This window comes from Bos taurus, chromosome 1 (genome assembly GCF_002263795.3).
Source record: "Bos taurus isolate L1 Dominette 01449 registration number 42190680 breed Hereford chromosome 1, ARS-UCD2.0, whole genome shotgun sequence".
NCBI lineage: Eukaryota > Metazoa > Chordata > Mammalia > Artiodactyla > Bovidae > Bos > Bos taurus.
Window position 1 is genome coordinate 70,218,863 of NC_037328.1, and position 27,085 is coordinate 70,245,947.

At 37.7% G+C, this 27,085-nt stretch overlaps 2 protein-coding genes across 17 annotated transcripts in view; one reads left to right on the forward strand and one right to left on the reverse strand.

The window, feature by feature from the left end:
* Nucleotides 1-7,277, forward strand: part of IQCG (IQ motif containing G) — a 53,849-nt gene extending 46,572 nt beyond the window's left edge. For 3 of the 5 annotated variants that reach the window (XM_005201425.5, XM_010801191.4, XM_024991601.2), the window contains 3 exons: nt 2,073-2,204; nt 3,160-3,261; nt 6,728-7,277. In XM_005201425.5, the coding sequence (XP_005201482.1) occupies nt 2,073-2,204; nt 3,160-3,261; nt 6,728-6,859 (366 nt within the window). In that variant the 3' untranslated portion in view covers nt 6,860-7,277. 5 annotated transcript variants of the gene reach the window in all.
* Nucleotides 7,278-8,796: 1,519 nt separating this feature from the next.
* LRCH3 (leucine rich repeats and calponin homology domain containing 3) overlaps nt 8,797-27,085 on the reverse strand; it is a 107,848-nt gene continuing 89,559 nt past the window's right edge. For 6 of the 12 annotated variants that reach the window (XM_024994827.2, XM_024994814.2, XM_024994821.2 and 3 more), the window contains 6 exons: nt 25,784-25,832; nt 24,903-25,010; nt 23,188-23,306; nt 22,511-22,648; nt 18,449-18,526; nt 8,797-11,706 (listed from right to left, as the gene is read on the reverse strand). In XM_024994827.2, coding sequence (XP_024850595.1) covers nt 11,575-11,706; nt 18,449-18,526; nt 22,511-22,648; nt 23,188-23,306; nt 24,903-25,010; nt 25,784-25,832 — 624 coding nt within the window. In that variant the 3' untranslated portion in view covers nt 8,797-11,574. Of the gene's footprint in view, nt 11,707-11,883; nt 15,041-18,448; nt 18,527-22,510; nt 22,649-23,187; nt 23,307-24,902; nt 25,011-25,783; nt 25,833-27,085 lie in introns of those variants that run through there. The other 6 variants (XM_005201447.5, XM_005201445.5, XM_005201446.5 and 3 more) reach the window with 1 other exon arrangement.

A 27,085-nucleotide genomic window follows, 5' to 3' on the forward strand; every position in this document is an offset into this window, starting at 1 on the left:
AAGCCATCCCTACCAAGATAGTGAACATAAGCAGTACTGTAGTCTCAGTGTAACTGCTGAAATTAATGCCAACATCAAAGACTTCGAAGTGGAGGTAGTGACATTGATCACATTCCCATTCAAGTCAGCTGTTTGGCCTGTGCCATTGAATGATCTTGGAGAGTGACTGTGGACTAATGTAAATATAATCGAATGGTGACTCCAACTGCAGATACTGTTCCAGATGTCATATCTTTACTGGAGAAAATCTTGAACAGCAGCTATTAACTTGACTAAACTCCCTGTCTCCAAACTCATTTCGAAAAAACTGCAGAAACAGTTTACTTTTACCTGGCTGGGCCAGCAGTACACACTCACAGTTGCATCAGGGCTGTGTCTGCTCTCTCTGCCACATTACGGTCGCAGAGATCATTGCCTGCTTTGACTTTCCACGAGACCCCTAGTAGCTTACTGCATTATGCCGATTCTATCTGATGAATAGAAGCAAGGATTTTAGATGACTGAGTGAGACACATGAATTAGAAGGTGGGAGACAAACTAGTTTTGATAATAATTCTGTATCATTATCATTCAGTTAGGGGACAGAAACCACATTGGTAATTTGAGCAGGGAACATATTAAGAAAAGAATCATTAACTGCTAATAAGGGATTGGCTAAAAAGGAAGGATACAAGAGAACTCTAGGGCTGGAGGACAGTATCCAAGGGAGGAATAAATATTTGCTTTGTTGCCTGGGTCAGAGCTGGTTTACAGCTAGTGGGGTAAAGCTGGCAAGCAGGGAACTGTAGACTGTGTTTGGCAAGCAAGACTCTGTCTGTTGTGTTAGTAAAAGTTGGTGAACAAGTGCCCTTGAGTATGCCACGTCCATGACACCATCAGCTGTGCCCAGAAACAAAGGAGGAAGCACATGGGAACCAAGGAGAGAAGCTCCTCCGTCATGTCCCTCTAGCACCCTCTACTGACAAAGCTGAATATTGTGCCCGTTTGCAGAAAGAAGTGTTCGCTGCAATCATCCAGTCTTACAAAGCTGGTCAGTGAAGGATGATTTGGAATTGAGAGGCAATAAATTGATAACTGACACAAATGGGGATTTTATGACATTTAGGCTGTAGGTTTATGGTAGGTAAGCCTTATCAAGTTAATAAAGTTTCCTTTTAGTCAAATCTTGCTAAGTTTTTTTTTTCTTCTTAATCAGGAATGAAGATTGAGTTTTATGAGATGGATTTTTTTTTAAATCCATTGAGAAGATATGATTTCTTTTAATGTGTTAATAAGTTAAAATATATTAGTAGACTTGTTGATGTTGAATCATCTTTAAATTTGGGGGATAAATCTACTCTGTTCATAATTTATGATTCTTTTACTAGACTGTTAGAATTATAGATTTTTATTTTGTATTTATGTATTCCATAAATGAGATTATTCTATAGATTCATTTTTGGTGCTTCTTTGTTGCACTGTGATCAGTGATGCTAGCTAGCTTAATAGAAACAGAACAAAATAGATTATTACCTGTTCCTTGAAACTGGTAAAATTCAGTCATAAATAGTCTGGTTGGGTAAAGGAGAGATGTTTGGCTCCCTTTTCTGTTTTTTAAATGATTATTGATGTCATTGCTTAAAAAAACTTTTTGAGTCATTTTTGGTAACTTACGTCTTCCTGGAAATAATCCATTTCATCAAAATATTCATTTTGAATTTATTAGTACAAAGATAACGCACTGTAGTCTCTTACAATTTAAATTTGCTTTTATTTCTGAACTTATCTTTTCCATCCTTTATTTTTAAAAGTTTGTGTCTTCTGTGTTTCTTGCTAAGACTTGTCAAAGGTTTGACCACATTTTAATGTTTTTTTCTTTTCCAAATAGAAGCTTTAGCATCCCTGAAGTTTCCCTCCCACCCCATTCCCAATCAATAAACCACCAATCCCCCCCCAAAGTAACCATTATTCTGACTTCTTTCCCTATAGAACAGTCATGCTTGTTCTTGAACCTCATATACATGATTTCATACAGTCTATACTGTTTCATGTCTGGCCACATTTTAATGTTTGTTTTTTTTTCTTCCAAATAGAAGCTTGAGGAGAAGCTAGAGTTCTGGATGGAGAAATTTGATAAGGACACAGAAATGAAACAGAATGAACTAAATGCCCTCAAATCTGCTAAGGCCAGTGACTTAGCACACCTTCAAGAACTTGCAAAGACGGTAAGGAAGGGGGAGTCTCAATAGCGTTAAGGCAGAGCTCGCAGAAGTGGGTGGGAGCTGAGCTGCGTAGCTGGGGTACAATTTTTGGTCATGAAGTGGAGGTGTGCCTGTCAACCACTGGGATTCTTTTCCGATGATGATGATGTCCTCATTGATGGGACAATAACAGCAGCAGCCAACACTTGAAAGGGTTTAATCTGGCCTGGGCACTTTTCTAGTATTTTACTTTTTTTTTTTCAGTCGTTCAAGTTGTGCCCAACTCTTTGTGACCCCATGGACTATACAGAATACTGGAGTGGGTAACCTTTCCCTTCTCCAGGGGATCTTCCCAACCCAGGGATCAAACCCAGATTTACATACATAACTTATTTTAACGCTATCCAAAACCCCTTGAGCTAGATACTATTTTAATTTCTACTTTAAGATCTCTGAAGATAATTTATAAATGATTTATAAAAACCTTCTGATTATGGTTTCATCATTGAATAAGTATAGAACTTCTCAAATTTCTTTTAAAGGATGGTTATTTGTAGGTGTGCCTTCTATTAGTTTTTTATTACATTATTTTGATGTCATTAGCCACATATCAAAGTTAGTATTTCATTTTTATTAGCAAACTTTAAAGCAAATTTATTCAAGCTGAAAAAATTTGGGGGACAATTATAAAGCTAATGTGAATACTGACAATATAGGAATAAAGTAAATCTCTTCTTTTTTGGAGGGCTTAATTTGGTATGGTTCATTTTAAAGTTTTTAATTAAAAATGTAGGGCTGGGGAGTTCTCTGGTGGCCTAGTAGTTAGAATTCTGGGCTTTCACTGCCTTGGCCCTGGGTTCAATCCCTGGTGGGAGAACTGAGATCCTGCAAGCCATGTGGCATGAACAAAAGAAGAGGGTCTGGGTGGGCCACAGCTTGGCTGGGTCCTGTAACACATGATTAATGTCTACTTTTGCAGATAAGGGAATATGAACAAGTCATCATTGAAGATCGTATAGAAAAGGAGAAGACCCGGAAGAAGAGAGAACAGGATGACTTGGAATTGAGGAGCATCATAAAGGTACAAAACCATACTTTGCATCTTGGGGCCTTTTCAATTCTGTAACTGGCCGAACACTGAGGAATGCAAAGCACCTCTCGTTTATTATCAAACACAGAGCAGGAGATCTGTGAGGAAGCATGACCTAATCATTGGAATTTGCCATAGTCTGTGGTGCAGGGATACAGTTAGGAGGACATGCCCCCCCAGTTTTTAATCTTGGACCGAAGAGGTGGTTAACAGTGGAAGCAGAGCCTAGACCTTGTGCCCAGAGGTCAAACTTATGAATACTATTTCTAATCAACAGAGCTCTTAAAAGAATTTTTTAATATCCCACTGCTTCTTAAGATCCTATTTATATTAGCAAGACTATCTGCTAGGTTTTGATAAGAGCTTTTCTCAAAAAAGGTGAAAGGGTAAGTAGTAGTTCAGAAACAAAAATTTTATATGAACTTGTATTTATTAGTGATGATGAAACTGACAAGGCAGATTGTGGGAAATATTTTCAAGCAAATATAACATCAGCTGCACTGAAACTGTACTGTTGAGGATTGCCCCTCTCTCTGAAAGAGCATCTGTTGAGGCCCTGTGGTATGCAAGCTGTGGCTTGGGATGTGTATAAGGGGGTAAACTAAGGAAGTAAGCTTTAAAGTGTAATACATTCAGGACCAGGTATTTAAACCCAAACTTGAGCTTTCCATTAGGAGAGAGTCCGATGTATAGTTAGCAAGTGTTTATTGAGCTTCTATAGTGTTTTCTATTTGTTGAATTTCCTCAATTTAGAGCAAAACTGTAAGAAGTAGCTGAAGACCATTTTTGTTTTCATTAGTGGATTTGCTCTGTCTTTGGAGTTTAGTCTGATTTTAAAGCAGCCCAGACTGTATTCAGAACAGTTGTATATAATGACCAAGATATTCAAGGGAGCTAACTAAATCCTTTTTGAAGGTGAGTTTTGATCCTTAAACTTCTATTTATGCTTTATTGACTATGCCAAAGCCTTTGACTCTGTGGATCACAATAAACTGTGGAAAATTCTTAAAGAGATGAGAATACCAGATCATCTGACCTGCCTCTTTAGAAATCTGTATGCAGATGGTGAACAAACACATGAAAAGATGCTCAACATCACTCATTATCAGAGAAATGCAAATCAAAACCACTATGAGGTACCATTTCACACCAGTCAGAATGGCTGCGATCCAAAAGTCTACAAGTAATAAATGCTGGAGAGGATGTGGAGAAAAGGGAACCCTCTTACACTGTTGGTGGGAATGCAAACTAGTACAGCCACTATGGAGAACAGTGTGGAGATTCCTTAAAAAACTGGAAATAGAACTGCCTTATGATCCAGCAATCCCACTGCTGGCATACACACTGAGGAAACCAGAAGGGAAAGAGACACGTGTACCCCAATGTTCATCGCAGCACTGTTTATAATAGCCAGGACATGGAAGCAACCTAGATGTCCATCAGCAGATGAATGGATAAGAAAGCAGTGGTACATATACACAATGGAGTATTACTCAGCCATTAAAAAGAATACATTTGAATCAGTTCTAATGAGGTGGATGAAACTGGAGCCTATTATACAGAGTGAGGTAAGCCAGAAGGAAAAACATAAATACAGTATACTAACGCATATATATGGAATTTAGAAAGATGGTAACAATAACCCTGTGTACGAGACAACAAAAGAGACGCTGATGTATAGAACAGTCTTATGGACTCTGTGGGAGAGGGAGAGGGTGGGAAGATTTGGGAGAATGACTTTGAAACATGTAAAATATCATGTAAGAAACGAGTTGCCAGTCCAGGTTCGATACACGATACTGGATGCTTGGGGCTAGTGCACTGGGACGACCCAGAGGGATGGTATGGGGAGGGAGGAGGGAGGAGGGTTCAGGATGGGGAACACATGTATACCTGTGGCAGATTCATTTTGATATTTGGCAAAACTAATACAATTATGTAAAGTTTAAAAATAAAATTTAAAAAAAATAGAAACATAAAAAGTGATTGCATCTTGAAAAAGAGAAGCAGTTGTCCCAAAGCAAATGTTTTTCAATAAAAAGATATTTTTTATCTCTTTCTAGAAATCTGTATGCGAGTCAGGAAGCAACGGTTAGAACTGGACATGGAACAGACTGGTTCCAAATAGGAAAAGGAGTACGTCAAGGCTGTATATTGTCACCCTGCTTATTTAACTTTTATGCAGAGTACATCATGAGAAACACTGGGGTGGAAGAAGCACAAGCTGGAATCAAGATTGCCAGAAGTATCAATAACTTCAGATATGCAGATGACACCATCCTTATGGCAGAAAGTGAAGAACTAAAGAGTCTCTTGATGAAAGTGAAATAGGAGAGTGAAAAAGTTGGCTTAAAGCTCAACATTCAGAAAACTAAGATCATGGCATCTGGTCCCATCACTTCATGGCAAATAGATGGGGAAACAGTGGAAACAGTGGCTGACTTTATTTTTCTGGGCTCCAAAAATCACTGCAGATGGTGACTGCAGCCATGAAATTAAAAGATGCTTACTCCTTGGAAGGAAAGTTATGACCAACCTAGATAGCATATTCAAAAGCAGAGACATCACTTTGCCAACCAAGGCCTGTCTAGTCAAGGCTATGGTTTTTCCAGTGGTCATGTATGGATGTAGGAGTTGGACTATAAAGAAAGCTGCGTGCTGAAGAATTGATGCTTTTGAACTGTGGTGTTGAGAAGACTCTTGAGAGTCCCTTGGACTGCAAGGAGATCCAACCAGTCCATCCTAAGGGAGACCAGTCCTGGGTGTTCATTGGAAGGACTGATGTTGGAGCTGAAACTCCAATACTTTGGCCACCTGATGTGAAGAGCTGACTCATTTGAAAAGACCCTGATGCTGGGAAAGATTGATGGCAGAGGGGATGGCAGAGGATGAGATGGTTGGATGGCATCACCGACTCGGTGGTCATGGGTTTGGGTGGACTCCGGGAGTTGGTGATGGATAGGGAGGCCTGGTGTGCTGCAGTTCATGGGATGGTAGAGTCGGACACGACTGAGCGACTGAACTGAACTGAATCAATCATTAGAGATTGAAATGCACCAGGAAACCTATTGAATCATCTATAGTTTATCTGCACATTTTTGACTGAGTTACCTATGGTTCAGGCAACTAGCATCCCTTTTGGAGCAAATGGTTTTTAGATTTGGGGAACTTGAATGTTCATACAGAGCAGCAGTACAAGGTAATCAGGTTTCTACATGCAAAGGAAAGTCAGGCCTAATCAGATTCCTTTTATTTTTACTCCTTGAGAACTTTAGAGTGTAGGACTTCAAGCTGCAGAACAGACTAGCACTGCCTTAAGGCATGCTTGGCCATTTCTGTGTCTCAGAGACCATCTTCACAGAAGTTAGTTTATGAAAAAACCTTCCCCATGCATAGAAGAAAAATGCAGCTTGTCAGGCCTAGTACAAAGTATACTCACTTCCCTGTTCTCTTTCAGCTCCAGGCCTGGTGGCGAGGCACTGTGGTGCGGAGAGAAATTGGTGGTTTCAAAATGCCTAAGGACAAAGATGACAGCAAGGATGTAAAAGGAAAAGGCAAAGAGAAGGACAAGAGGAGAGGCAAGAAGTGACCGAGTTATCTTTTCTGTTGGTGCTCTGGAGATGGGAAGGAGGACCTGAACGGAGTTAAGAAATCTTTCACAGATTAACTCATCTATGGGTTGTTTCTTATTTGGATACTCCTAGGTGAGGCTTGGTTACACTAGGTCACTTTGCCTGCTATACTAGTTTTCAAACCCTGAATTAGGATTATACTGTGACTTAGGGCTTCTTCATAACTTGAACCATCCCCCCTTCCCCCCCCCCAAAAAAAACTGCTGGGAATATGTATTTTTACAAGTCTTATGAAGATTCCTTTTGCTCTTGCTCACCAGACAAAAAAAAAAAAAAAAAAAAGCACACAATCTTAGTTATAGTGATGCATTAAAACGTCAGTAATTTCCTGTAACATCTCTGATTCTGACTATTCAATTTGCCTATTGTGAAAAATGATAGTAGTAAAAGCAAAAGTGAGGTGTTCAGTAGGAACTACAAGGTGACGTTTCAATGGCACCCCACTCCAGCACTCTTGCCTGGAAAATCCCATGGACGGAGGAGCCTGGTGGGCTGCAGTCCATGGGGTTGCAAAGAGTTGGACACGACTGAGCGACTTCACTTTCACTTTTCCCTTTCCTGCATTGGAGAGGGAAATGGCAACCCACTCCAGTGTTCTTGCCTGGAGAATCCCAGGGACGGGGGAGCCTGTTGGGTGCCGTCTATGGGGTCACACAGAGTCGGACATGACTGACGTGACTTAGCAGCAGCAGCAGCAGCATAATACATACACAGTAAAGTTTTAATAAAGGTTGGTGCTTGCCTTTTAAATTTATTATCACTTTACTGTCTTTTTTTAATGGGGAATGTCACATAAGAACATGTATCTTATTATAAACTGCTTCAGCTCCTTTTCTGGGAAATAGGTAGGGATATAAATGATAAATGGAAGATAGAAATGCGATGTCAGGATATACAACCCATACATAGGGAAGACAGAAGATACAGGTCAGTGGGGAGATGAGTTTGGAGATATTTTTGGTTAAGTGAGATACTAGGGCCTATAGCTGCTTTGCTTATTACTCAATGACTGTCATCTTATGGGGTATTAAGACTGAAAAAGGTAACACATGTGAAAATCCTAACCTGTGCCTGGCACAAGCTTAGTCATGTTCTTTTAAAAGAACACGAGCCCACTCATGGGGTCACTCTTGGCTTGATTAATCAGAACAGAACTGTCTTGGAACATTAAGACAATTACAGAACAGTTGGAAATTTCTGAGAAAAGCTTTCCAGATATGTAATATTTCAAAATTAAGCCATACCTAACTCCAAATATAAGACAATACTTGTATCTACACTTCCTTTAAAAAGTATGTTTTGCATTAAAAAGAATACATTTGAATCAGTTCTAATGAGGTGGATGAAACTGGAGCCTATTATACAGAATGAAGTAAGCCAGAAGGAAAAACATAAATACAGTATACTAACGCATATATATGGAATTTAGAAAGATGGTAACAATAACCCGGTGTACGAGACAGCAAAAGAGACACTGATGTATAGAACGGTCTTATGGATTCTGTGGGAGAGGGAGAGGGTGGGAAGATTTGGGAGAATGGCAATGAAACATGTAAAGTATCATGTGGGAAACGAGTTGCCAGTCCAGGTTCGATGCATGATGCTGGATGCTTGGGGCTGGTGCACTGGGACGGCCCAGAGGGATGGTATGGGGAGGGAGGAGGGAGGAGGGTTCGGGATGGGGAACACATGTATACCTGTGGCGGATTCATTTTGATATTTGGCAAAACTAATACAATTATGTAAAGTTTAAAAATAAAATAAAATTGGAGAAAAAACCAAAAAAAAAAAAAAAAGTATGTTTTGATCTCAAGGGGCTATTACGAGTTTCTACCAATGTTCCATCAGAGAATTTACCCTTTTATTTCCCAAGGAAACCATGCTTTAGATGTGAACATTTTCACATGAGCCTTTAATTTCATGCTACTGAAGTGTTGTCTTTTATTTTAATGTCAATATGTAAAGTGGCATACAGGCAATTTAAAATAACATACATGATACTGACATATTTATTCTTAGAACTTATGCATTATATTTACACACATACAAATATAGGACAGTGTTTTACAAAATTTTTTTTTTACTAATTACACGTTTATAACATTTTCAGAAATAAAATGAAATCTGCTATAAACCATCTTATTGCAATATGTATAAAAAAAGTTTCTAAATATCCATGTTTTCCTTCATTTCTATAACCATTTAAGCGCTTAGTTTTAAAAAATTCATCATACTCATCAGCATAGTAATCTATCATTAGTCATTGCTGGACTGTTACCAAGTAGAGAAATCAGACTCCTGATTAGCTGTGAAGCTATATTTTCAAAAGCTATTAAGGAAAGTGACCTACAGCTACTAAGTGTCCTACTCTATTCTAGTCAAGTATAGAGGCTCCTCCCATGAGTTGTTTCCAGAGAAAATTGTTTGGAGTGCTAACCTAGTATGAGTTTGAAAGCCCAGAAACCTGTTGGCTTAAAGTCTCCACAGTTGACAGGGGCCCTGGTGGGCGGGCACTCAGCCTTTTCTTCATTCACGCTTCAGTGCTGGGACGCTCGCTGCTTCAGTAGGAAGCTCATAAATGGTCAGGTGGATGTGTTACAAAGTCATCTTCAGCTTATGTTAGAGTCTAGCAAGGCTAAATGTTAAATTTTCTTTCCAGCTTAAAAAAAAGAAAAAAGGTACATACAAAATACTGAGTACAAAAATTTTCCAACATGACTTGTTTTGCATCTTGACACAGAAAAGACATTTAATATATTTTATATTTTTCTTTCATTATTAACCAAAACTATACACAAATATTTTCTAACAATTCAAACATAAATTTGAATTAGTTTGGTAAAATATATGAATAAGGTTTCATGCTAAGTATAAAATTTGAAATAAATTAAAAAGGTCCAATTATTCCCATGGGAAAATTAGTCACAAATGTTGCATTGTGTATGTTGATTGGGATTATTCCTTGCACAATATGTGACAAATAGTGGCCTTTGCTGAGTTTCATTTCAAATTGTTCTCTATAATCTGGAGATTATACTGAGGTTTAACACTGACTAGAAGTAAAAATACTTATGGTTAAAATTCTAAACAAGCTGTATGATTGGTGGGTCTGTTTGGAACTGTAAATATAATGGGGTCTGGCTCTAAGCACTTAAAATACTTTTTACTTTTGTAAAGACCCTGAAGGATTGGGCTTTTGAGCTCAGATGTTTTGTATTATATAAGGTTAAACCTGTGATGACAAGGAGAAAACATTACTTTGACCAGATACACAACATGACTTTATCCAAAGTTACTTTTAGATGCTGCTACATGATAAAAAAGAGAGGACATTATGCTTAAATATGCACACTGGTAAAGAAACTCCAGAACAATTAACAACAGGAAAAAACTTAGATAACTAGTATCTTCACTTACTCTATTTACTTGGTTTACAAAGGCAGTGAATACCAGAAGATACCACTGACAACGAAAAGGGGCTCAAAATAGAGGGGGAAAAAGACCCAAGTGGCTTAGATTTGAATAAAGGTTTTGTGTTGTCTGAGCCTTGGGTCATTTTACTACACTCACAGTTTAGTAAATAAGGCACTGGTGGGGGAGCTAGATGAAAAGACAGCAGCTGTTTTAAAATGCTACAAGTGCTTTAATTCAGCTATGGAAACTGGCCCTTAGCTGAAAGAAATGTAAGAAATTTGGCTTTTCCTTTATTTTCATAATCATCCGTTAGTTGGGGAGCTGGAAGTGAATCTGCCGTGTGTGACTGGAAGATGTTCGCAAATCCAGGCATCCTGGTAGCAGCTTGGGGGGAGGGGGGAAGGGGTGCGCTCAGATAAGTCAATACACAGATGCAGAGTGCCACGTGCTACCAGCCTGAAGATGTGGAACCTGTGTGTAGAGTGCTTGATTAGAGTAACAGTGGGATGGTATATGGGTCCAACCTCTGAGTGGTGCTAGGGGGAGACCTAGGACACTGGCCTTAAATACCACAGTATTTGTTTCATTGGTTCACTATACAAAATCTTGGAGTGTTTACATTTTTTTTGGACAGTCCAAGTATAATATAGCTTTTGATCTTCAATGTGGCAGAGAAACACAGTGGAGTCATCACTCCCCCAAATTATACAAATATCTAGTTTGGAACAATGGTCTTCACTACAGGGAACACCTGGAATGGTTGTTGAAATGCAGATACCCAGGCTCCCTGTAGACCCACTGAATGGGAATTTGTATTTTAACAAATTCTCCAGGAGATTCTAATGAACAACCACATTTTGAAACCTGTGGATTCCAGAGGGCTTGGAAACAGGTAAAAATAAAAGCATGTCTGTGCCTTCCAGAGAGCCAAATACCCTTCCAAGAAGTCAGTCTTCAGTATTTAAAAGCACTCTAGAAAAGCACAGCCAGGCTGGGCGTCAGTGTTGGAATGACTTCATTACTTCTCAGTAATGAAGTTTCATTTGTGAAAACCAACCATGTCTTCATAAACAATTCAATGCAAGTTGATATAACCTCCCCTAAAATGGAGAAATGAAGCAAAATATTCCTGTCAGGAATCATGGAAACAGTCCCTTTTGAGAACACGTAAGCGCTTTGTTAAGCAGATGGCGGGCAGCAGCAGTCACGCTGTCCTGTTCCACTTTGGCCAGGCCAATGCCCAAGGTGCCGGGAGTCCTTACACAGCAGATAACTGGTGCTGCTGCTGCTGCTGCTTGGGTGGGGCAAGTTCCAGGAGAGCCTGGACCGTCATGGCAACCTGGCTCAAACCTTTCTCTTCTAAAATGTGGAGAGGCAAACATAATTGCTCCTGAAATGGGACAACGTGACATAAAAACAAAAGAGAAAAGAGGATGAATGTCACAGAAGTGAAAAGAAAAAATAAGCATCTCTTCTCTCCCTCATAATAACGAATTGAGATATGAAAAGTCAGTAGCTGGGAATCGGAGCTCTGTTCATATGAGTTATACAGAAATGGTACCTGACACTCACTGTCACTTTTTTATTATTATTATTAATACAACTAAAAATACATACAGATTATTTCGAATATCAGAAAATAAACAAGTCACATACACTTGTACTAACAGAGGATAAACATACTATGATGGAGTAAAAGCAACATCCTTCATTCCTGATGAATAAAAAAGCAATGCAGATCAGATCAGTAAAATGAGACAGGTGAAAACAGAAAAACCGTTCCAAGTTACCAGATGGCTTAAGCCTAAAGATACAATATTGTAGGAGAAGGTGCTTTGGAAATTACAAACCACAGGAATGCAAGATAGTTTCATGGCATAACTCAGACTGCATGAGACAGGAATGGCCATTATCTACATTATAGTCCTGACTATGAGAATCAGGGTTGTCATACCAGACAGGCATCATAGGAAGAAACTGAAGTATATTCTTGAGATTTAGATGTATTTGAGAAAATCCCCCCCAGCCCCACCACACTGGGTAATTTATGGAAGGTCCAGTTTGAATCACTTAAAAATCTGAATTATAGAATTTAAATACAGTAATCATATCTGAAAAAGTGTTTCATATCCTAGTATTTAATGGATTAAATTATGCTGGAGAACAATGATGTGAGTTTAGTCAAGAACATCTTAATGAACATATATCTGAAAAGTGTTTACATATTTGCTTAAGGAAGTTAAACTGCTTCTTTCTTATTTACCTCATTAATGTGTTTGGTTAATCCTTTCATATAAGAAAAAAAGGCATATCATAATAACATCTATCACTGATTAGATGAAAGAATGATTACTCTCAAGGGAATGAAAGTGGAATTCTGGCTGTACTGAAGACGTGACTATACATATTTATTAAAGAAGATTTTCCTCAGCTTTTCACTGGCACTTAATACAGGAAGTTTTACAAAACCAGTTGCAATAAAAAATATAACATGTATGTATTATGAGCAGTTATTGGTATTCTTGTGTTACTTTCTTTTTCTTTAATACTTACCTTGATAAAACAAGATAAATGGAATCTTTCGATCTTATAAAGCTAGCAATGTTGTGTAAATCTTTTGAGTGCAACTGCAAGTACAGATTAACTATACTTAATATGAACCTGCAGAGTGTTCTGCTTTTGGGGGAGACACATATTTCCTCTGAGGCAGATTTCTTGATCTCCACTTTCAGGAGTGCCCAGTGACTGTGAGCCCGTGGTTTAGACATTCCCTCAGTGGCTTATGCGTTCCAGATGCACATTTGCCTTCCAGCTGACTTATGCACCATTACTCCCTCCAAACAACACACCACACCATGTGTATTATCAGTGGTTTTTTAAAGGGACAAAACTTGACAAAACTGATCTCTGACTCAGACACCTTAAAAACAACGTCTCCCCCAAACTCTGAAAGGCACTACTACTGTATAAAACTTTTCAACACAGTGTTTAATGTTCCAGCATTGACAGTAAACAGTTTTTAATGTATTAAACACTTTTCCCGTTTAATATGAAAGAAACCAAAGCAATCAGATCCTCAGACTGACTTCTACATGATGTTATTATGTTCCTCACAATCTCCCTTCATACCTGAGTTCAGTTGTCCAATTTTGTTAACAGAGTTCAGGAGATTCCTGAATGTTCAGAAACACTGTTTATAAGAACCAGAATCTGAATGCAATATAAAGTGGTTGTAAGCATTAAGGCTAGAGGCTAATATACTAAACATTCTGAAAGAGACAATATTCATTGCCTTGGGTACAAAACAGAGATTGCTGCCTAATACTTTACCTGCTAGTGTTCAGATATAATCTCAACAACCTATCAAATACAAGTTTACCTATTAACACAGTTCAAATATATTAGAAAATACATAAATTCCAATTTTAAATTCTAAATAGGATTCCAGAAATGAAGTTTAACAAAACATAGTAAATGTGCTGACAGGTGCCAACCCCTGAAAGGGCAGCTCCAGATACTTGGCTTCTGTGCTGTTTTCAGTGTGGGCTCAGAATAGCAATCTAGGGAACCAACATTATCTTTGGACTGATCATCCTAATCAAATTAAAATTATTAAGATTAAATGGCCAGTGCCTTCCAGATATCCAGACAGCAAATAATTATTAGGTGGGTCTGTGCCTACTAATAAAAAGAGATTTCAGGATTTTAGGATTTCAGGGCACAGTTCAATATGGAGATCTAAGTGACCAGGTGCCCTCCCAGAATAGAAAGAGTACAACTGTTTCCTTATGAATAGCTGCTAAAAAATTCAGCAAGTCATAATTTTAATATTTCTCACAGTTTCAGTACTTAAGCTGTGCTGAGACATGGAAAAACGGCCAGATGGAAATTTTACTATGCCATTTGGAAACAAACTTATAGGTCATATTTTAACAACAGGCTCAGGATTGTATTAGTAGAACCTGCTCAGCATTCATGATGAGAAAAACAAGGCCTCTCAGGCCAGGAGCAGAGAAGGCAATGGCACCCTACTCCTGTACTCTTGCCTGGAAGATCCCATGGATGGAGGAGCCTGGTGGGCTGCAGTCCATGGGGTCGCTAACATGACCGAGCGACTTCACTTTTACTTTTCACTTTCATGCATTGGAGAAGGAAATGGCAACCCACTCCAGTGTTCTTTCCTGGAGAACCCCAGGGACGGGAGAGCCTGGTGGGCTGCCGTCTATAGGGTCGCACAGAATCTGACACGACTGAAGTGACTTAGCAGCAGCAGGCCAGGAGAATGGATGAATGAGCAGAAGAAAAAGTGATGATCTTTTTACTCTGTTAGCATCAAAAATGCTTCCCAGTGTCATCAACTGCTCATCTGGGGACAAGAGGACAGGATTTATCTACTTTATTGATTAGCTCTTTGATGGCCAGAAAAAAAAAAGCACATATGTAAATACTTTTGAATGAGAAACAAACCTCCTTTACCAAGCATAGGAATGAGGTGGAAAAATCACTGGAATGCACTCTTTCGGCTAGAGGGGGAAGATCCAATAATAAAGCATACAGAGAGTTAACATTAAAGTACAATAAAATGCCACAAAACCCAAAAGCTGGATAGATAGAGAGACAAAACTGGATTCTTCTGAATGTGCCCCAAGAGAAAGTAGTGTTTCAACAGTTCTTTTTACGCTGAGGTTTAGCTGAAGGATGTCAGAAGGGGAACAAAGATTGTCCTGTCCAAAGTGTGAGCAGGAAAGGAAAACAGAAAAACAAAGTCAGTGGATCAGAAATACAGATTTGAGTATAGAATTCAATATGATCATCTCAATCATATTCAAAGAAACATGCCCTGTAACATTTTTTACTATGATGAATCAAAATAAAATGCTGAAAAACAAAACCACAAAGAATCCTCTATGTGCTGGGCTTGATTTTACTACTAAATAGCAGAATAAAATTGTTGGTGCCTAGTATGAACATTCAGGATAAAATAAACAGAGGTGGATGCTGACTTAGGGTTATATGAGGCCTGAGGGTGGTGAGTGGGTGAGGCAACCTCTTTCTTGGCTCCTTCTTCTGCAATTAACAAAAAAAGAATAGGCCAGAAAGCAAGGACAAAACCTTGGGGTGAACAGAAGAGGGGGAAGTTTTCAGAGAAAGCCAGGTGAGTCATGAAGGTTCAAAGAATGAAGAAAGTATGATAATCAAGGGAAATTTATTACCTGGAAGTCAGGTTGTACTAAATGACTTGGTGTTTCTCTAAAAATCAAGTCCAGTTTACTAATTATTAATCTAGAGTTCTAAAGGGCCTTAGAGATCATCCACACCCTCCAGTTTATAGATTAAGCAATTAAAAGCATTACTGGACTTGGTAACAGTAAAACATTCTTTCACACGTAACAGATAATAACTCTTAGGACATGATATACTGGACTCAGAAGTTTTTACCACTCATTATAGTTTTTTGAATGCATCATATGATAAAAGAGAATATCCATATCCCTAGCCTTATTGGAGGTTTTCAATAGTCACTGGTATTCTTCAGTGTTTCATAATTTAACTTGTAAACATATATACTGAGAAGGGAAATCGTTCATCTTTACACATGTTTTCTGGACAGAGGATCTGACAATTTTTTCAATACTATATGTTATCTGTTTTCAAATGATCATTATTACATCCCTGATTTTATTTACAAGTCAAACATAGCAGGTGGTTGTATTTAGGTAAAGGTCATAATGCCCAGAAGTAGGAGAGAACAAATGGAGAAGACGTATAGGTTTCTTCTCCTCTTCCATGGCAGAAGGACCTGAGAATGTGAGTTTAAAGCTATGAGTTTGTATTTATTCATTTTCTTCATTTCATTTTAGGCAAACAAGTGTTTTAGCAGAAGTAGCAGCAGAACGGGAATGCATCTAAGAGCGGTAGTGACGGTGGTGGTGAGGCTTGGGTGAAAGGCAGAAGTGGAGAAGGATGAGGTGGCCCGCGTGGAATGTCCACTTCCTCTTTCTGGTGAAGGAGAGGGATAGGAGGGGGGATGTGTCAAGAACTCCAGTCTAAAACCACCTTGGAGAAACACCCAGTCTTTTAAATTGCATTTTTTTTCCGTCTCCTGCCTTCAAATAAAAACTGTTAACCACTGCTTGGCCAATAGTGGATTAACATGCATGCTTTAAAAAGCATACTGTTACACTGTAAAGTGATTATCAGACAATTTAAAATAAATTAAAAAAATAAAAGGCACACTGTTTTTGATTTTGTTGACTGATGGCAGTTACATTCTGAAAGAATTTCAGTGTATGGACTTTAAATCTGAGACAGATGATGGTCCTGTCAAGTCCAGAGTGCGTGTACACTGTAAGAAGTCCTTTAACAGTCTGACACAGGCTAAGTGTGCCAGTATGTCTAGCTGTGTGGGGCCGTTTTCAGCACCCTTCTCTCTAGGTGTGCACTGCCTCTTTTTAATCACTCCTAGTCTCCCTCTGGTTCCCATTCCCTGCACCAACCTGTGCCACATTCTCTTATTCAAAGACACTGTGCTAAGAAACTGGGGAAGCTATTGGGCATGACTGTGATGGTCAGGTAGGAACAAATTAAGTAGGCATAAGGGAAACCCTGAATGTTAAACTGTACAAGGGAATATTAGAAGCTGTCTATTAATATGGAGAAATGTAGGCTATTTATCTAGAAATCTTATTAATGCTCTCAATATGTTTAAATATGGGTTGTTCTAAAAGAGATGATAAGCCTTTAAAAATCAGTACGATATTCAGATGACCAATTTGCTTTGAATTTGTCCACAGGAACAAAAATGATCCTTGCTATCACTAAATGTGCATTTCAGTTATTTTATAACTCAGCTTAATAAAACAAAAAAGAAAAAAGTGAAAAGTAAGTAGTAGAATCAAAATCTACTTAATAAAAGGAGAAAAAACACTCATGGGAGTTCACGCTGCCTAATGCAGCTGCTCTGTGTAGCTGGGCTCGCTTCCCCTTTATAAAAACGCTAAAGGGAAAGGCGCCCATTGGACAAGTGATGCTATGACCTTCTCAATTCAAGTTAGTTAAAGAATGGTGAGCTGGGTAAAACGAGTCACTGTCAGTGAAAGCCCTTGGGGCAAGAGCCCAGCTTCGAGAGAAACAGTGGAGTTGTTGAGTCGAGGCCAATACTGGGTTTCTGACAGCTAATTAAGGTGATAGAAAAGAGTCATGTTTTTCTCTTTGAATACTGGACAAAATATGGTGACAAGAACTGTAATGGTTGTGATGAATGAAGAAAGTATCAAATGGTACCAGTTTTTATTTCTTTAAATTTATCTATATATGTCATTATATATAATATTTTTTAAGAATACCACACTTAATTGTTTTTTAAAGGGTAAAAGTTTAACTATTTGTACCATTAAAGGGCAATAAAGCTATAACTGAGGAATCTGGAGGCAAAAAAACCCTCAAGAGCAGGACCAGTGCCTAAAAATGGCCTCCTGTATATTCAATTCCAAAGAGCTTTAGTAGGAAAAGCTGGTAAAATCTGTAGCTTAGTCAACAACGCTGTCTAGGTGTTTATTACTTTGGATGACATACTATGTTTATGCTTATGTTAACAGTCCAGGAACCTGTATATAGTTGAATATACAGGTGAACTGTATATTGTCATCTATCTGTGCCATTTTTGCAACATTTCTCAAAGTCTAAAGTTATTTCAAAATAAACATTTTTTAAAAGTATTAAAGCAAGTGTTAAAAAACTGAAGCCAACTGAAGCATTCTTAGTCTAAGAAGCACATATTCTGAAGCATAGCCTTTACTGTGTATGAAGTTGTCTACAAGTCAATGAGCAAGTGGGGATATTTAGAAAATTTCAAAATAACTATTTTTGATTACTTGGCACTAATTACTTACTATAACATTGAAGTTAATTAATATGTATATTATTTCTTTGCTGGGTTCTTGGAAATAATTAAGGAAAACTGATCAAAAGCATAATGACTGACTGTAGTAATACAATCATGTTAGTAATTATCAGCTTAGCACAGTACTATCCTATAAGATATTAAATACTGGCATTTCTAAAAGATTTTAGGAATGTAATACCCAAATTTATTTATTTCTTATGTAAACATAAGAAATAAGATTTATTACCTGAGGTACACCGATTTTTCTGCAAGCTTCTAGGAAATTCTCCACATTTCGTCTACATTTTGCCATTGTTAATTTAGGCTGCAAAACAAAGAAAACAGTATTATCAGCAAAGTTTAAAAAAATTTGCTAACTAAAAACACTCCTGCCAGTGGCTTCATAAATTCAATGTTCTAGATTGGAGGGTTAGCAAACTTTTTCTTAAAGATCAGATAATAAACATGTTAGGCCTCAGGGCGATATGATCTGTTGCAACCATTCAAATCTGCTAAGAGACTGAAAGCAACCATAGGCAATATATAAACAAGTGAGTGACTGTCCTAATAAAACTTTATTTACAAAAATAGGTACTGGCCTATGGCTCATAGTATGCCACTCCCTACTTTATAGACACTGGGCTTTGATTTTTATAAAGCAAGTACTAAACAGAGAAATTTTAGGAGGATGGCTGTCCGATTTTTTTCCACTTTAAAATATACACCAAAGAAAATGTGGAGGAATAGCAAAATCAATTACCTACAGGTCAGTCAATCAAGTATAATCACAGTTAGCACTTTGGTTCATTTTCTTTCAGTCTTTTTAAAGAAAATAATAATAATAAAATCAACAGCCTTTGCCCATAAATATACTACAGATGTATCACGTCGCTATTCAATGATTAAATTTAAATATTTGAATTTTAAAAGATTGGATTAAAGAACCATTTTCCAAAAGGTGAAAATTTCCCATAGGAAAATCACTACTAAACTTGTTTTTCTGAAAATATCTCTGATGACTAGAACATAGCTGCACTGCATGACCTAAAGTGATAAATTTTTTTTGCCAAGTGGGTTATCTTGTGAGAAAGAAATATGATCCCATTTCCCAAAGTGGTTAACAAACTCAGCTGTTCAAATTCATCTGCTGGTTTAAGCATCAGGCATGGAAGCCAACATCTCACCTAGAGCCAGACATTCTGGAGTCCAAAGCCAACTGGACCTTAGGAAGCATCACTATGAACAAAGCTAGTGGACGTGATGGAATTCCAGTTGAGCTATTTCAGATCCTCAAAGATGATGCTATTAAAGTGCTGCACTCATGCCAGCAAATTTGGAAAACTCAGCAGTGGCTACAGGACTGGAAAAGGTCAGTTTTCATTCCAATCCCAAAGAAGGGCAATGCCAAAGAATGTTCAAACTACCGCACAACTGCACTCATTTCACATGTTAGCCAAGTAATGCTCAAAATTCTCCAAGCCAGGCTTCACAGTACATGAACCAAGAACTTCCAGATGTACAAGCTGGATTTAGAAAAGGAAGACGAACCAGAGATCAATTTGCCAATGTCTGTTGGATCATAGAAAAAGCAAAAGAATTCTGGAAAAACATCTACTTCTGCTTCATTGACTGCACTAAAGCCTTTGACTGTGTGGATCACAACAAACTGGAAAATTCTTCAAGATATGGAAATACCAGACCACCTTCCTTGCCTCCTGCGAAACCTGTATGCAGGTCAAGAAGCAACAGTTAAAACTGGACATGGAACAACAGACTGGTTCAAAATTGAGAAAGGAGTAAAGCTGTATATTGTCACCCTGTTTATTTAACTTATATGCGGAGTACATCATGTGAAATGCCAGGATGAAGTACAAGCTGGAATCAAGATTGCTGGGAAAAATATCAATAACCTCAGATAATGCAGATGACACCACCCTTATGGCATAAAGCAAAGAGGAACTAAACAGCCTCCTGATGAAGGTGAAAGAGGACAGTGAAAAAGCTGGCTTAAAACTCAACATTCAAAAAATGAAGATCATGGCAAATAAATGGGGAAACAGTGGAAACAGTGACAGACTTTTTCTTCAGCTCCAAAATCACTGCAGATGGTGACTGCAGCCATGAAACTAAAAGATGCTTGCTCCTTGGAAGAAAAGCTATGACCAACCTGGACAGCATATTAAAAAGCAGAGACATTACTTTGCCTACAAAGGTCCATCTCACCAAAGCTGTGGTTTTTCCAGTAGTCATGTATGATGTGAGAATTGGATCATAAAAAAGGCTGCGTGCCAAAGAATTGATGCTTTTCGATTGTGGTGTTGGAGAAGACTCTTGAGAGTCCTTTGGACTGCAAAGAGATCAAATAGTCAATCCTGAAGGAAATCAATCCTGAATATTCACTGGAAGGACTGATGCTGAAGCTGAAGCTCCAATACTTTGGCCAACTGATGTGAAGAGCAGACTCATTAGAAAAGACCCTGATGCTGGGAAAGATTGAAGGCAGGAGGAGAAGGGGATGACAGAAGACAAGATGGATGGATGGCATCACTGACTCAATGGACATGAGTTTGAACAAGCTCTGGGAGATGGTGAAGGACTGGGAAGTTTGGCGTGCTGCAGTCCATCAGGTCGCAAAGAGTTGGACATGACTCAGGGACTGAACAACAACAAAACTTAATGTTATATCCCTGTTTCTTTGATAAACAAGGTCCATGTGTTTAATTTCTCTAAGTGGTTTAACATTTATAAAATAGTTTTATTTTTCCTATATGTATTTTACATGCTTAAATGAAAGGTACTCTGTTTGAGTGATCAAGATAAAGATCCTCAGTCACCTGTACTCTCAAATTTCACTTTCCACATGAGCTCCTTGCTACTTCCTAAGTATTTCCCTGGAATATATGAAGAATGACAGACTTCTTTTTTATTATTAAAAAATATTATGTTTCTTAACTCAGTTGACAGAAACTGGGAAGAATGCAAAGTATGAATAAGCCCTTCCCTTTCTGGCATGGCCAAATAGCATGCCAATTCCTATTCTCTTAATCACCACCTCAGGACCCAAACCAAGTCTTTCAAGTCTTGGAAGCATAGTTGACTTGGCAGTACTGTTACTCCTCTTTGTCTTTTCTACACAAAGCCAAAAGCCTGTTTTCTGAGGTCACTAAATAAAAATTGGCCACCTATTTTCCTTAGAAGCAAATGCATGACTCTATTTTTGGATGTGCTAGAGGGAAAAGGGCCATATCAGTCTCCTGGGACCTTGGTAACAAAGCAGCTTTTATAATTAGAATAAAAGGTCCTTGGGAGGCTTAAACGATTTGCATCTGGAGAGGCAGCAAGATGAACGTCCTGAGTGGCAATCCAGAGGCCTGGATACAACTGCATTAAGACTAAAGGATTTGTATCAGGAAGCATGGCCAGAAAATGAGATTCTGAAAAGGTTAGACACTGCTAAGCTTGTTACAAATGCACAGTATCCATTCAGACTCATCAAAAGAGATGTCACAGCATCAAATAATAATCAATGCAATGTGGAAACTTTGATTATATCCTGCTGTGTGTCTGTGTATTGGTGAGGGGACAGGAGGCAGAACAGCCATGAAAAGATATTCTTGGAACAACGGGGGATATGCAAATATCACCTGTGAATGCTACTGGTGTCTCATCCAATGTCTCTACTCAGCCAGTGCATCAATCCTCCTTTCCTACCCCGACTCCCTGCTGGCTGCTAAGGGCTCACAGCTGTCTCTTCTCAGTTTCGGGCTGATCCCACAGGGAGCTCTGAATGAATCATATCCCACTGCCACCAACAGGGTCTAGCGCCCACATCCTACAATCCCTGGCTTCAAGCTATGGGTAAGAGCAAAGTGACCTAGGACATTCTCAGAAATATTTAGGGGTAAGGTGTTATTCCTTTAATATGCCATGATCTTCCTTAGCTTTTTAATCTCGGAATACTATGTCCAGGATGACGTTCTCCCTCTCTGTAATGCTGGCAAATTTCTACTCATACTTAAAGAATTAGTTCAAATTTTACCTCTTCCTCTGCTGGCAAGGCTTTCCTGAACTTTCCAGGCAGCACTGAAGTGGTCCCTTTTTTGTATTCCCATAGCACACGTCTGACCCAACTCTTTTATAATAGCACACAGATGTAAGTTACTGTTTACAGGCCTGTTTTTTCTCTAGCAGAAGACCCAGAAGGCAGGGGCTAGACTCTATTCATATTTGTATCCTTAGCACTCGCATAATGCCTGCCTCTTAACAAATGTCTGGTGAAGAGCCAACTTTTTTTAAGCATTAAACTTACTACAGCTGGTGAGGGAACGTGAATGCTTGGGACAGATCGAGGCCGCACGTGATTGGCTAAATGGCAAAGAACGACACCATCGGTTAGAGCTGCTCCAAGATCACAAGGCAGAGATACCTTCAACCGGTACTCAATATGCTAAAAATCAAGATAAAAAGCAAATAACTTAAGTACCACAATCTCTTATTTTATCTTTCTATCCTAAGACAATAATTTAAGGAGATCCAATATTATATACACACATATACATATGTATGTGTACGGTCAATGTATGTATATATGTATGGCAGTCAGGTGACAGTGCTGCCAAGTTCCACAACAGAATTCATTTACAATTTTCTGATTAAAAAACAAAAAACTAGATACAATTTTAAAATAAACACTACATATGATGTAAGTGTGGTATATATATGTGCACATATACATTAATTTTTATTAACTCTAACAAGATTTCTCTACATTGAAGCAGAAAAAAATTTTAAATAAGTAGGGCCAGGGGTTGAGCTTTATGGAGTAACCCATCTCATTTTCCTAGTAAATAGCTGAAAAAACTCATCACACAATGGACAGTTGTTGATTCTATTAAAAATGTGTAAGTCAAATGAAAAAGTGATGCCAGGATCATGGGTTATAGCAATATCACTTAAGAAAGTTTAACTCAAAGGCAATGTATATACTTTCCGTAGTTGATCTATTAATTCTAGCTCTTCTTCTCTCTGTCTTGAATTCTGTCTTGTTACCGGATCTTTCAAATCAGTGGTTGGTACAGAAGATGAAAGGAGGGGTGAAGCATGACCTAAAAAATATTGATATGTGAGACAGAAAAGCGACTGCTAGCGTTGCAAAAATACTCAGATCCGCCCGATCAGTTTCCTTGAAAGTACAGCACTTTCTACTTCTGTATTGCCTTTTTAAAAGAAGGATTTTATAATGGAAATTTAAAAATATGCACAATAATAGGGAGAATAGTATGAAAAACTACCAAATATCCATTATCCATTGGGCTCAACTATTTTGTGTTTGATCACATCCATTTAAAAGTGTTTTTATTGAATATCACACCCCCCAAAATTACACAAATCATAAGCAAAGAGCTCTCAATAAATTATCATCACAAAGTAGACACAAGCAAATCAATAAATGGAAAATTACCAACACCCAGGAGACTCTCTCCTGTTCTCTGCCCGTTGGTACCCAAGAGTTATTTCTAACACCATGGGTTCTAACTATGTAAACTTCCTGGCTTCTAATGCCACAGATTAGTTTTGTCCATTTTTGAACTTTCTATAAATAAAACCATATTATACGTGTGTATGCTTTTGGGTTTGGCATCTTTTTGATCAACATTATAAGATTTATTCACATTGTTGTATGTATTACCTTGTTCATTTTCATTGCCTATTTGGTATCCTATTGTACAAACATACCATAATTATGTATCCATTGTATTGTTGTTGATGGACATTCAGTTTGGGGCTATTATGAATAACACTGCTATGAATATTTTTGTACACATCTTTTGGTATAGATATTACATGTTTCAGAAAGCAAAGTTGCTATTCATAGGATACATCGGATTGGCCAAAAGTTTGTTCAATAAAGTTCTTCATGAAAATGAAAAATTTATTTTATTTTTATCTAAAACCAAGTGAACTACCTGACCAACTCAACAAGTATTCAGCATAAGCAGATAATGTAAACAGTTTTCTATGCTAATTTACAGTCCCACCAGCAGCACACCTCTGGTTTGAGTTTAAATCTCACTATACCTATCAGTTACATTAACAGTAATTTTGGGAGTGAAATGTCTTGTTTCCATGTTTAGGTAACTTCTTTGGGGATAAGCAGAGATTTGCCATATTAACTAAAAACCATGAGACTATGTAGATCTGTTTTTAAATTACTGATTCATTTCTTTAACAATATAGACAGCTTTTACCAATGGAAAAATCTAAGAGGACGTTATAGGGAGGAGAGACATTCATTCCCTGAAACCCTAAAAGAGTATTTTTTTTTGTTCAAACACTATAACCTGCTTTTAGGTGATACTAAGAAACTTTCTGAACAAAATGAATTTGAGCAAGATTAAGATTCTTTTCCTTTAATGTCAGTGAGATCACAGACAAATGCAGAGCTTAAAACTTTGTCTCAGTGACACCATAGGGTAGAAGTTTATTATTGTGTTTTGTTTTTGTTTGGCCACACCACACAGGGTGCAGGATCTTAGTTCCCTGACCATGGATTGAACCCGGGCCCTGGCAGTAAGAGCACCGAATCCTAACCATTGGATTGCCAAGGAATTCCCAGGGGAGAAATTTAAAAGCATGTTAACAGTTAATGTCATTGTATAACCACCTCCACCCCTATCCCTCTTTTAGTCACTACCACCTACCTTTATTTGTTTCTGTCCTGACAGCTCCTCGGAAAAGGAAGCTTTCAGGGCGCTGGGGCTGGTTTCTCTGGATAGCAGCAGGAAAAGAATATGCAGGGGAATGATGAGCTGAATCAGCATGGAAAAGCAAAATAAAATTAAAGGAGATGGAAAAAAATTAAATATAATAATAGACGTGACAAAAGTTCAATAAATGATAAATGAAAAAGAAATGTTAAATGTTGCAATGATATAAAATAATAATTTTATTAATAGAAAAATCTGGTACAGAAAAGTAACCCTGAAAACAGGAGGGCTGTTTGTATGTATTTTTATTTTTTAGGCCACACCACATGGCTTGTGGAATCTCAGTTCCCCAACCAGGGACTGAACCCAGACCATGGCAGTGAAAGCCTGGAATCCTAACCACTAGGCCACCAGGGAATTCCCTGTTTATTTGAATCTTTCACTCTAGTTGTGGTGTGTGGGCTTAGCTGCTCCACGACATGTGGGACCTTAGTTCTCCAACCAGGGATCAAACCTACACTCCCTGCATTGAAAGGTGATTCTTAACTACTGGACCACCAGCCAAGTTTCATGTATGTATTTTTAACTGTCATGTTATTCTTGGTGTTATCAATAAAGACAGAATGAATGTTAATATATTAAATAGTCTTGTGCCAACCTATAGCCCTGCTAGCAAATACTCATTTTTTTGTATCAAAAGGCTGAGTAGCTGAACAACCAATTGAATTAAAAAATGAAAAATGTGCAGAGTTCCCATATTTGTGCCTGATTTCTCAGAAAAGGAAGCCACTGCCATTTAAGAAGGAATTTATCAGGAAAACTCTGGTAAAGAATTATAATAAGGATGTGGTTAATTGTACTTTTGTGTCTATTACCTGTTTCTGTTGTAGGTGAATTTGATACAGCATTAGATCTGTCATCATTCTGTGGAGAAATAAATACATCAATACTTATTATTCAAGAAGAGGTACTTTCCACATTTGTGGTAACTTAGGGATTATAAAAAAAAACCATGCAACTCTATTCAAAATAAAATTCAGAAATGAGAATTTGGTATAATAAATTAATTTTGAGTATTTTTTAATGCCAAATCTTTTACTTGGTTCTAGAGAATATAAGATTTAAGTAACACATTCTCTAAAGATAGTCCTATTATGTAACAAACAGGTCTTTCCTAAGACTGTGAAAAATTAAATCATCCTAAGGCAGAAAATTTTATTGGGAAATGTATAGGAGAGAATAGAATTTTATTTTACAATAGTGTTTTTCTGGGATACTTTCTAAAGTATTTCTCCTCTACTCCTCAAATAATGTTTTAAGAAAGAGTAATGAAGATTTCTTCATTTCATCTAGGAAATAAGATGGTGCAAGATGATATCTGTATTTTGAGACTAGTATTTGAATCCAAAATCTTTTTAATTTATTGACCAAAGGAACTATAAAGGAGAGAGAAGTAGCTCAACTGGTATAAGGTATACCTAAAAAAAGGGACTGAAGTTAAGCTAATTAAAAAAGAAGTATTGGTTAGCTGGGTTAAAGATATTAAAGACATGGCAGAGAAGTAAAATCAACAAAAGCTAGAATTAACGTTTTTTAGGACTTGATATCAAGTTATATTAAATGATTAATGAATTATACTCAATAATTTATGATAACTGAGACATTTTTGAACAGAACGACTTTAAAACACAACATACACATGTACACACTCCCATACGCATATACACACTCCCATGCTTTTTTCTCCCTTTTGGGTTTCAGTATTTTCAGAAATCTTTTATCTCAAATTGTAGTTGGGTAGGTGAAATTAATGATGAAAGGAAATTTTAACTGCTATAAATAAATAATAAACAGAAGCCATGCTGTTGAGAAAATTACTGGACTGACCTGAAAGACAATTCTGAGGTAATGATTCCTTGATTTTATACTCTCAGGCCAAGAATTAAGACTTAAAAAGTAAGCTGCATTCTTGAGTGAAGAACTGTATCACATCTTCATTAGTGAAAAAGACAATATGTTCATCAAGTATAAAGATGCCAGTAAACAAAATTTAGGATGCGGAGAAGAAATGGGAATTTAAATAACAAGTTTAAAGTAAAAGCAACAGGCACTAGTAAAGGGAATGAACAGGCAAGCGAGGCAAAAGCTGGATATCTTTATAAGGGAACAAAAGACTA